The sequence below is a fragment of the Montipora foliosa genome, chromosome 6 (genome assembly GCF_036669935.1).
Source record: "Montipora foliosa isolate CH-2021 chromosome 6, ASM3666993v2, whole genome shotgun sequence".
NCBI classification, from domain to species: Eukaryota; Metazoa; Cnidaria; class Anthozoa; order Scleractinia; family Acroporidae; genus Montipora; species Montipora foliosa.
This window is the reverse complement of record NC_090874.1, coordinates 50,323,885-50,335,985: the sequence shown is the minus strand read 5'-3', so window position 1 is coordinate 50,335,985 and position 12,101 is coordinate 50,323,885. Positions and strand designations below refer to the sequence as shown.

General features: G+C 40.9%; 1 protein-coding gene across 1 annotated transcript; it reads left to right on the top strand.

Moving 5' to 3' along the window:
* Positions 1 to 7,079: 7,079 nt before the first annotated feature.
* Positions 7,080 to 7,781, top strand: LOC138005705 (uncharacterized). Its single transcript, XM_068851891.1, has one exon. The coding sequence runs from the start codon at positions 7,080 to 7,082 to the stop codon at positions 7,779 to 7,781; it is 702 nt and encodes a 233-aa protein (XP_068707992.1).
* Positions 7,782 to 12,101: the final 4,320 nt, after the last annotated feature.

Genomic DNA, 12,101 nt, shown 5'->3' with positions numbered 1-12,101 from the left:
AGACATACATGAAGTACTGTTAACTATAGTTTTGCAAAGCATTATAGGGCGATTGGAAAACTACTTTTGGCTTTGCTTATTTGTTGCCCCAAGCCTATTCCGGTACTAAATTACTACTAGTAGGAGCTGGAGTTTAAAAAAAACCATTTTACCGTTCAGAGGATGAGACAGATAGGTAAGAAAGATACGATCGACAGAATTCTATTTACTGTTTTTGACTCTATTTACCGTCAATTTGTGGTCTACTTAAATGTGTCGGCTGACTGTCGGTAATGTGTTGGTAATGTGTCGGTAGCCTGTTGGCTGACAGGTTACCGACAGCTGAATATGGGAGCCATTGTCCACTATTGCCCACCTCTATGCAACAAGGACGATATGACTCTTTATCATGATGAGAATTCCACGTATGATGACTTTACTCAACAGATAAAATCGTTTTTTTGAGCATGGATGTGACTGCCTATATGGTAAAAATCAAAGCCACTGCATCAAATCTTTAGATACTGATGAAGTGCTTCATCATAGAATGCAGTTTATCGAGCTGTCTTCCCCAGAACTTGATCTGGTTATCCTTGATGCACTACAAAGTCACTTCAATCAGTCTAGTAAAAAGAAACGCCATCATATCAAATCCTTCTTTCACATGAAGACATTCCTCCTGGTTTATGGCATAGGCAAGTCAAGATTGGAAAACTTAAAGGCTCACTATAAGAAGGGAGGTTGAGTTTCAAGGATACACACGAACACCTCGTGATTACCCTAGAACAAGCTAAGTCATGGTGTTATAGCATGGACAGCAACATTTATTAAAAGCTTTGCCACTGAACAGGCGATTTCTCTTCCAGGAAGGTATCCAAATTTCAAGGATTTCAAAGTGCAACTGCTTCCTTCATCAGAAACCAAAGCACCTATAAGGAGTCAGTACCAAAAGGCCTCGGAAGACAAGAATTTAAGCACAGTTAGTTTCAGCAAGTGCATATTGCCAGCAATCCTCAACAATCTGGCCCAAGTTACTTTAAAACACCTCGAAAATGTGGCCTATTTGAGATATGTTGTGAGGGAATACCCAGACAGGTCAATTACCTCATTAACAAGGCAGTTTCTACCAGAAACGGGGCCAATTCGACCATCAGCTATGTGTATGACTTTTTCAGTTCTCACGGGGCAGGGAAGACAGATGCACAAAATAATGCAGAAAATTGTGGGGGCAAAACAAAAACAACTTTGTTATCTGGTACTACTCCTGGCGAGTTTTTTGCGGGCTCCACAAATCAATATTGTATTCATTTTTGATTGCAGGGCACACAAAATTTAGTCCGACCTGGTGTTTTCATTTGAAAGGCACCATGTTTCTTCCCTTTTTGACTTGATGGAGGATGCAAATAAATCGACAGAAAATTGTGTGGTCTTCATGACGGCACCATTTTGGTTGCAGTCTATGAATGAATGACTTTTCTTAAACCCTATTTTAAAGTAATTATAGGAATAAGCATGTTCCATCATTTTCCTTTTTCAAGGGATCGCCCAGGTGTGGTTTTCTGTGTTGTTTTTTCTCAAAGATTCCCCCGAAATTAAATTTCAAATCCTTAAAAACCTTGCAACAAGACCTCCAAACCAGTTACCTCCCAAAATCGTTCTTTTAGGCCTGAGTGAAGAACGAAAATATACTTGCATAGGGAGATCAGGGAATTTTGCAGATTAGGGCAGAACACTTGGTTGCACCTGAACAATAACTTAGCTTTGCACGTGGCGGAAACAATGATCAGCTTTGGTGCTCTAACTACTTTGACAGCAATTGATATGTATCAGTATGTGTGTTCACCGTATTTTTTCATGTTAAAAAGTAGCGAACAGGCGTTATTATCTCTGAGCAAGAGAGAGAAAATAAGGGAACTTCTGGTAGATAATAAAGTGAGAAAAAAATTGCTTAGCATCATTGTATGAAATATTAAAATAATGTGTTTACAACCCTTCAATACAATCTCCAGTCATTTTGGTTAATTAACAGTTCGTTTTAATTGTCTTTCCAAAAGACTTGAAGTGAGGCACACATTTGTTTGATTTTTGCACGACAATTAGCCCTCAAATGTTTTTGCTGTGGTGCTCATGATTGTCGTGTTAGCTTAATTCATAATTATAAAATTCAAATGTAGAATACATGACATGTTATTCATTACTTTTACATTGTCCTTCAAAATGTAGCAATAAAATGAGGATGAAACTGCAGCTACGCTGTTTTTAATGTACCATCACAAAGGGTTAAAACACAGTGGCCATATACATGTAGGGAAGATATCTGTTTTCAAACTTTGGTTTTGTTCGTCAAATATGAAAACAACAGGATCAAAAGACCCTTTGTTTCAACAGCCAATAAGGCTCTCTCACAATGGGTGAATGTCAACGATATCTTCCCTATTGGTTAGAAACACTTAGTATTGTTCTAAGCATGTCAGAAAATGGTCAGGTGTACAAAAACAAACGTTTTGCTCCCGTGGGCTTATGTATACTATTACAGCTGTTGGAAAAAAGCACAAAATAAAGTGCATGGTAATCAATGAGTTTTATTAAGTCGAAGATATGAATACATCAAACTGACGATGCCTCATCAGTACAGATTTCCCTGAAATGCCAAAGTCAAGGAACCCGGAACTTAAACTAGCCACTACACCTTCTGGGATTATTGTGTTTTAGCTTTTTTTTCCAACGATGTTTCTTAAAACAGCTGTATATATACATGTATATACAGGTAATACATGTAGGTGCAGCAATTAATCTTTTCTTACTCTGAAAATGGCAGCAGTTTCCAATCTTATTTCTTTAGAGGATCTGATTAATTTGTTGTAAATTAGATTACAGATCAAAAAATTTGTTGCACTGAGTTATTGCAGTGAAACATTTTTATGAGATGATCTTACCAGAAGTATTGATTGTTTTTCCAGATGAAAAGGCTGAGGTTGCCATGGCAATGTTGCCACTTCTTTTACAAGCAAAGGCTGGGGTATGCAGCCACAAACATTTTTTTGTGGAATTCCTTCCTGTAAACTTTTGTAATAGTTTAAAACTTATTCTGAAATGATTGCGATTGTTAAAGGGTGGTAGGAATATAAGCTTTGAAAATATTGTGGAACCCCAGTATAATGAACCCCTTTACGAAAACTGGTAAACATGTAACATGCAAATGCATGTACTAAGTTCTGAAGCCTGGCGAAACTTGTATTGAAATCAACACAACAAAACCCAAATACAACAGACCCAGAGTTATGATGAACTCCACATTATAACAGATGCGATTCAGATCAGGCTCAAACACTTCAATAACACTAAAGATGAAAATCACAAGGATAAGCCGTGGCTGTTTTCACATGAACAAAATGTTTTCCAACAATTACAACAATGGCGGAAAGTTTAAAATCAATTTGGCCAAAAGCGGATTCAAGACGACGTCTTACAGTGTCTCAAAATGGAGCAAGCACGGACAGACGTCTCTCGTTGTTGCTGGGCATGATCCTCCTGTGGATATTACTATCTTTGTGGACGTGTCTCGAAACCCTGGACCTGTTTCTTCGGTTTCAAACTTATTGCTTCAAGACGCTGCTTCGGCGAGTAATTTGCATGTTCGTTCAACCATCACTATTTAAACAAGGAGCGAACTGTTTAAACTTCGCCGCGTTTCTGATACTTCGCTTACTGCTTCTATACTATCTGAACTAAAGAGCTCTGGTATTCTTCGCCATCGTGGATGTCGAGCTGGACAGAGGAAAATTCCTACAATAATTTCATCTGATGAGACCCGTTTGTTAACTTTTTCTGTGAGAAAATAGTTAGCCTTCGATCTTCCTTAGACTCTCTTACTGATGTCCGTGAATCTACATCTGTTTTTATGGATCGGTCGCCTCCTGCGAGTTGTGCACTATCAAGATTTACAGTGGTCACCGAGGAGCAGCTACCCAGTCTTGTTTGTTTTTCTAAGATAAAGTCATGTGCTCTAGATCCAGTTCCAGCCCATGTCCTGAAAGAATGCTTGTCAGTTTTGCTTCCAGCTATGACGAAAATTGTGAATTTGTCTATTGAATCTGCTTTGGTACCAGACTGTTTTAAATTGGCTCTTTTGAACCCTCTTCTTAAGAAGCCACGTCTTGATTTTGAAATTTAAGCTAATTTCAGGCCTATTTCCAATCTAATGTTTATTTCCAAACTAACTGAAAAAGTAGTTGCTTCCCAGCTTGTTGATTATGTAATGGAAAATGATTTAGATGAAATTTTTCAGTTTGCTTATAAGCAGCTTCATAGTACTGAGACTGCATTAGTTAGAGTTAACAATGACATTCTTGTTGCTTTAGATAACCATCAGTCTGTTATAGTGCTTCTCCTAGATTTATCAGCTGCTTTCGACACTGTAGATCATGGAATATTGCTCGGCCGGCTGAGTCATTGTTTCGGTATATGTGGTCTGGCTCTCTCCTGGTTTAAATCATATCTCAGCAATAGATTCCAGTTTGTGGAAATAAGAGGGGGAAAGTCTTCACACCAGCCACTGACGCGTGGGATGCCACAGGGCTCCGTTTTAGGCCCTATCCTTTATCTGCTATACACCTCGCCACTTGGGGATATCGTAAGGAAGTATACCATGGGTTTCCATTTTTATGCGGACGACACCCAATTATACTTATCCTTTGATTCCCTCCGTGGCGAGGGGCAAGCATCAGCCATGCATTCAATGGAGGCTTGTGCATCCGATGTCGATGAATGGATGAAGCTCAACAAGTTAAAACTAGATAGCGACAAGTCTGAGCCTTTAGTAATTAGTTCTAAGTACCGCCCTTGTCCTTCGCTTGATTCTCCATTAGCGAACAGGTTGTAAAGTCGTCGGTTTCAGCTAGGAATTTGGGTTTTATAGTTGATGATAGTCTATCTCTAGAGGAACATGTTAACTCTATTTCTAGGTCTTGTTATTACCACATTAGACGAATTGCTAAATCCAAAAATATCTGTCCGAAGATTCCACAGCAGCTCTTGTGCATGCTTTCATCACCTGGAGATTGGACAACGGCAACGCACTTTTGTACGGCCTTCCAAAATATCTGATTCAGCGGCTACAAGCAGTGCAAAATTGTGCTGCCTGCCTTGTTTCGTGCAAGCTGAGGTATGCACGTGCCACACCAATCCTCAGGGAACTGCACTGGCTGCCAGTGGAAAGTCGTATCATTTTTAAAATTTTATTATTAGTTTATAAATCACTCAACAATTTAGCTCCTGCCTACATTAACAGTATTTTGAAGAATTATAAACCTAGTCGCAATCTGAGGTCTGTTGATCAGGGTCTTCTGATGATTCCTAGGTCCAATCAAAGGACCTATGGTGACAGGGCATTTTCAGTTGCAGCACCAAAGCTCTGGAACGCCCTACACCTTGACATAAGAAAGGCGGATCGATCACTCTTTTTAAATGTAAATTAAAGACGTCTTTTTAAGAAATATTATTTATAATTTTGTATAAAATATTTTTTAACTGTAGAATTGTGAAGCGCCATAGAGCAGCTAGTGTATATGGCGCTATATAAATGCCATAATTATTATATTATTATTATTATTGAATGATTATTGGATAAAAGGTCCTGATCTGTTGAACAGTCTGTTTGGAGTTATTTTGAGATTTAGAGAAAATGAGATTGCAGTGACTGGAGACATATCCAAGATGTATCATAGGGTCCTTATCCCTGAACGAGATCAGCAAGTTCATAGGTACTTGTGGAAAAACATGGAAACAGAGCGCAAGCCTAATGTCTATGCTAAGACCGTCCTGACATTCAGAGACAAATCTGCATCGGCTATGGCCCAAATCTTCCAAGAAATGAAAAACCTCAACAACGTAACCTTTGAGGGCCACTGACGCCACCGCAAGTAATTGAAGCTCTGACATTATGTATTTTCTCGGACGCATCTAATGAAGCCTTCGGAGCTTGTGCATACATCAGAAGGCAGACAGAAAGCAGTTCTTTCAACATAAGATTTATTGCAGAAAAATCAAAAGTGGCACCTCTGAAACCGCTGACTGTACCTCGTCTAGAGCTACAAGGAGCAGTACTGGCAACCAGGCTATATCAGTCCATCATTGAGGAAACACGACTACAATTCATGAAAGCTGTGTTTTTCACAGACAGCAATATAGTGTTGTCGTGGATCCGCAGTCAGGCCAGAGAATTCAAGCCATTTGTATCCACCCATGTTGCAGAAATCCAAAGCAATTCAGATCCCTCTCAGTGGAGACACGTGCCTGGAGAGTTTAACGTAGCTGATGACGTATCTCGAGGTATACCGGTTGAGTGTTTAACTGATGGAAACACGGACCAGAGTTTCTTGGCTTGCCCGAGGATGACTGGCCAAATGAAGAATTTACTGCTGACCAGTCTGGAGTTGAGAAAGAACGACACAAGCCTCAAGTCGTCATGAAGCTAGCTCAGCAGCCAGAGCTGATTGATTGCAAAAAGTTTTAAAACTGGAGAAGACTCGTCAGAGTCAGCGCCTACGTCCTGAGATTCATCTGGAATCTACGTAGACAATGGGAAAAGAAGAAGACAGCCGAAAGTTGCAAAGAAGCAAACGACGGACTGCTCACGCCCCAAGAACTACAGGATGCAGAGATCTACTGGGTGAAAGAGAGCCAGAAAAGCCTCCTTGGTCACATACTCACTGGATATCGCTGCTGATAACCCGACACTTTCATCAGACCGGACATTCAGGAGTAGCGACAACAGTGGCGAAGGTCAGGAAGAAGTTCTGGATCCTCAGAGCCCATGATTTAGCCAAGGCCGTTAAGTTCCGATGTGCACCCTGCCGAGAAATGGAGCAAGGGTGGAAACTCAATTTATGGCTGATCTGCCAAGATGTCGCCTAGAATCACCCCCCCGGTTCCACTTTATGGCATGTGACTAGTTTGGCCCTTATAAAGTGAAGATCAGCAGAAACAAGAATGCAAAGTATTATGGGGTCATTTTCAGTACACCTGGAGTTGGCTGTAGACTACTCTAAAATGGAATTTATGCAGATGTTGCCTAGATTTTTTGCAGGGGCCAACCGGCGATGATGCTGAGCGACAATGGTTCGCAGTCAGTTGGTGCGGAACGCGAACTACAAGAGATGATCACAGGAAGGGATGTGGAGCAGCTAAAGGAGTTTAATGCTGAAAAGGGAATTAAATGGCAGTTTGCTAAACCGGCAGCAACCAATCAGAACGGCTGCGCAGAGTCTCTAGTGAAGAGCACCAAGATTGCCCTAAAAAGAGCAATAGAAGAGCAAGTGCTGACACCCTTTGAGTTTTACACATGTTTACTGGAAGTGGCTAACTTGATTAACCAACGCCCTATTGGCCGAATTCTCAATGATGGGTCCTGCTTGTGCCCTAACGACATGCTCCTCGGTCTATCTTCGTCAACAGTACCACAAGGACCATTAGGAGAAACCAGCAATCCACGCCACAAAGCAGAATTTGTGAAGAGAATAGTTGATAGCTTTTGGAGACGATGGACCCGAGAAGTGTTTCCGTTGCTGGTCCCAAGCAAGAAGTGGAAAGTGGAGAGACGCAATGTCAGAGTAGATGACGTGTTGATTGTGCAAGATTCCAATGCTGTTCGGGGAAAATGGACCATAGCCAGAGTAACCAACGTATACCCAGGAAGGGATGGCCGAGTGCGAAATGTGAAACTGAGAACGCCCACCACCCAGTTTCAAAGACCAATCACAAAGATAGCAGTGATTTACCCAGCAGAGGGATATGAAGACTGAGGTTTTAAGGATGAAGACACTGCCCTCGTCGGGGCGGAGAGTGTTAAAGCAGACAATGAACTATTTGAGGAATTTATGTTTAGTTGCCACAAACAGGAAACCGCAACAGCGCACGCTTTGTTAATTGAGTTAATTGAGTAGCTTAGTTTTTCAATAGTTTTTCTTGCTGACAGTCGTACAAAAATGATCAGAGTTTTTACTGCTTACCTGTTGCCCGGATTTATGTATGCTGCATTCAAGGACATTTAAGAAAACTCGCCATAGAAGTAAGTGAGCCGAAAATTAGGATTGAACTGTTTAATTTAGGATTAGATTTCTCGGTTACCGAATGGAGTTTAAAGCTTCTGTATTTAGGCTTGTTTTAAGAACCATGTGGGTTCGCTTACGTGTAGTCTTGGCTCTCACGGGCATTTATTTCGCTTTTCTAGTTCCATCTATCAATTATGTGATTGCATTTAGGAAGTTGAATCTTTGTAACTATTAATTTGATTTCAGATCGAATAAAATTGCTATTACACGATTGCGAGTTATTCTTCGGTTTGGATTCTTCGTTTTCTATCGGAACAGCCAAAATAAGATTATATCATCCTAAATCTAAAGCAAAAGCTCATGACCTTAAAGCATTTAACTCTGGTTGAGACCTGGGGTTTTTCGAGTTTAAAAATTTCCTTACTTGGATGTAAGATACACCATGCAGCTTCAATCTCATTTTTGTTCATATTTTGGCATAAAATTGGTGTCCTAGAATCCCCAGCTTTGTTTCAAGGAAAAGAGTTGCAAGTTACACGCTTCAAGCTCATGTGCTTCTGGTCTAAGAGTTGAAAAGATTGAGTGCACATTTGTGATTTTGTGATAAGAGCATCTCAGCCTGTGCTAAACACTCTTTGAAAGCTCAGTTTCTGGCACTGTAATACTCCTTGAATACTCCTGGAATTTTATATCCACTAACGTAGCTGTCAGTTGCTGTAGATACATTGCCATGACATATTTCTAATTTTCAATTCTTCAAGGTCACCTGTTTTCTAATAATCCAGATTTAGTGTAATTTACTGCAACAGTAATCTAGGTTTACATGTACACAAATATGGTAATGACAGCTCTGATAATGAAAGAGATAAGTGGTCATCCAGTGTTTTGGGCTGGAAACACTAGAAATAATTAAAAACAATGAAACAAAAATTAGTTAAAACTTAAACATAGACCTCCTCTATCTTGTTGGAAAACCAAGAAATCTTTTGATTAAATAAAATATTCAATATTTTACTTAATTCATACAAAGTGAGCTTTTGGATTGGCCTTGCAAGCTGAGTTAAAATGAATAGAATGGATAAAAAAATGTGAATTCCTTATTATTTAGCATTTTTGAGAACATTTTATAACAAAAATTAAGAGTGATTAATTTAACCCATCAAAGGAGGTGTAATAGAAGGTGACCATTATACCAAAGTAGACAAAATATTAAATGATTAACAGAGTAAGAAGGAGAATTGCCACGAATTAACTAAAGAGTAAAATCACTAAAAGTATTTTGAACGTATAAAGATTACATTTATAATTATGGTGTAAGTATGGTGATTTTTGATCAGATGAACTATTATTCAGCTGAAAATTTCATTTTGTTTCACTCGATATGTAGAGTACTTTTATTCATGTATTTTACTAAATACCTTGAGTGCTATTAAAACTAATTGTGTAAGTACATTTCTGTTTTACTCAAAATGTAGAGTACTTCTTGCTCAATTTATGAGTACATACTCAGTTTACTCAAAATAAAGAGTCAGTATGGATGCAGACTCCACAGTACCAGAAATACACAGCATTGCTCCAGATGTATGCAGGTAGTGATGGAAATGTACCGTACTTATTCAGCTATAAGCCGAGCGATTTTTACACAAATCCTCACTCAATTTGGGCAAATTTGAAGCAGTAGAAGGGGTCTCGGCTTATAGCTGAGTATTCTTGATAAAAAGAATTTTCTCAGCAAATTATAACAGTAACAAATGAACGTGTATTCACTCACAAGCCGAACTAAATTAGTTGTAAAATGAAGAGAAGTTGTTGTTTCGATGTTGTTGGTGTAATATGGACTTTTATTACTTGGTGGCTCGTAATGCTAAAAGGAGCCGTTCGTGTTGTTGTGTGATCGGGATCGATCTTATTGCTCATCTTCTTCCCCGCTGTCTGTCTCGAATTCGTCGTCCATTTCCTCGTCTTCACTTTTTGTTTTGTTCTGGAATATTCTTGTCGAAGACTGCATCGTCTTCTGTGCCGTCGAGTGCGTTATAGAGGTGCCACAAGTCTTAAACGACCGCCTCACCATCTCCTCGGGAATATCACGCCAAGCCTGGTTTACCCATCAAAGGAACGAGGAGCCTGGGAACGAGATTGCACCATCACAGATCGTGTAAACAAGCTTGTAGCGACATTTTCCAAGCAAAAAAACCGTATCGATCGATCGATTTGTTCAGCACTTACTCGTCTTTACGAATTTGGCTGGCCGTGAATGCGTCTCGTAGCGATCTGCGATCCACTTGTTGAAATCGTTCCTGTCGTACATAGTCTTTTGTAGTTGTTCGGCTTCGATGCCAGTAGTCTCTGATAATTTAGCCCAGAAATTCACATTTTTGCCTCCTCGTCGGATTGTACGGGCTGGTTCACAGTAGACCAGCTGTTTCTGCAAAGCGTTGTTCGGCATGCGGGTCACGTGAGCAACGTATTTGAGATGAAATTTATCGGCGAAGTCACCGATGGGAGTAGCTCCGCAGATTTTTCTCAGCTTCTCATTCGTGATTTTGTATCCCCAGTCCCATTGCTCTTTCAGCTCAGGATTTTCAGCTTCGCGTTTCAACCGCTCAGCTTTCTGTTTTTTAGTTTCTCGGGGTGGTGCTTTTTTGCGCTGGAAACCGCCTTTGACCATTTTTCGAAGATATTGGTGCCAAATTGATTCTAACTTAGCGTGCTCAGCAGAACTTAGGAGGTCAGTTTGCGCAGCGTAGAGGAGGCGTGCGCGGACGGTTGATTCTAAAATTTTTACTCATATCCAGAGGTTGATTTCACGATCGCAGAGGATGTGTTTTATCTCAGTCCATTTTGACCATGCAGAGGAAATTTGCTCAGCGAGGGGTGGATTTTTCGCGGTGTTGTTCAGCCAGTAGCCTAGGTAGCCGAATTTGCGCACGTTCTCGACCGCGAAGCCATTTAGCGTGATGATTGACTCTTGAGCGAGTTCTTCTTCCCCAGCGTTGAAAATCATCGTCTGGGTCTTATCTTCAGCGATTTTCAGGCCGAAGCGGGTGAAAACGGAGTTCATCGCGTCGACGCTGAGCTGAAGGGACGACGCTGAGCGACGAAATAAGACTATATCATCAGCGTACAAAATTAGCTTAACTTTTCGCTTACCAGATGGAGGAGCTATGGCGCGCTGGTTGCGGTCGGTGCTGCGCATGTTTATTCGATACTCGATTTCAATTCCACAGTCATCGGTGATCTTTTCAATCTCGTGGAGTGCTACGCGGAGGACCGTGTCCATAAAGATGTTGAAGATGCAGGGGGACTCTTGTGCACCTTGGCGTACCCAGACTTTGATCTCGAAAGCATCAGTTTTTTTGGTATCAGAGATGTACCCCATCGTATTTTCGTAGTTTTTCTCAAGAATATCGATTAGCTTATTGGCACCAGTGCGGAGACGAAGGATTTTGTACAGTAACGGGCGAGAGATGTGATCAAAAGCAGCTCGTAAATCGATGAAACAGGCGTTGAAGTAGCCTAACGTCGTCTTTATCAGTCTTTTTGCGACGAAGATACCATCAACAGTGCCTACACCGGACCTGAAACCGTACTGTTCGGGCATGATATTAGATTCGTAGGACTCTTTCATTCTGTCCAACACGATAATCATAAGCACCTTATTCAGCAGCAAGTTGATACTCAGACCTCTGTATTTCGAAGGGTCAGAAGCAAGACCTTTGTTCTTGAAAAGGCACCGCACGCGGGAGTGTTTCCAACTGTCGGGGACCTCACCACCATTCCAGACGTTGGTCAGCAGTTCAGTGACCAGTTCTGCTAGGGCAGGGCAGTCGTTGTATTTCAAAAGCTCAGCGGCAAGACCGTCGGTGCTGATAGCTTTACCGTTTTTGAGCTTTGAGAACGCACTTTTAACTTCTTCAACTGTTGGAGGGGACTCATCAACGGCGATTTCGCGTTCTGGGAGGACATACGGGTGGCTTTCAGGGTCGGAGATTTCGGGGGGAGTTTTGACTTCACGAGAGCCGAAGTGGTTGGTGAAGTGTTCACGGAGTTTTTCAGGCGGGCAAACCAGCT

Coding starts and splice junctions, on each gene's coding strand:
- LOC138005705 (XM_068851891.1), top strand. CDS start 7,080: ATGATGCTGAGCGACAATGGTTCGCAGTCAGTTGGTGCGGAACGCGAA.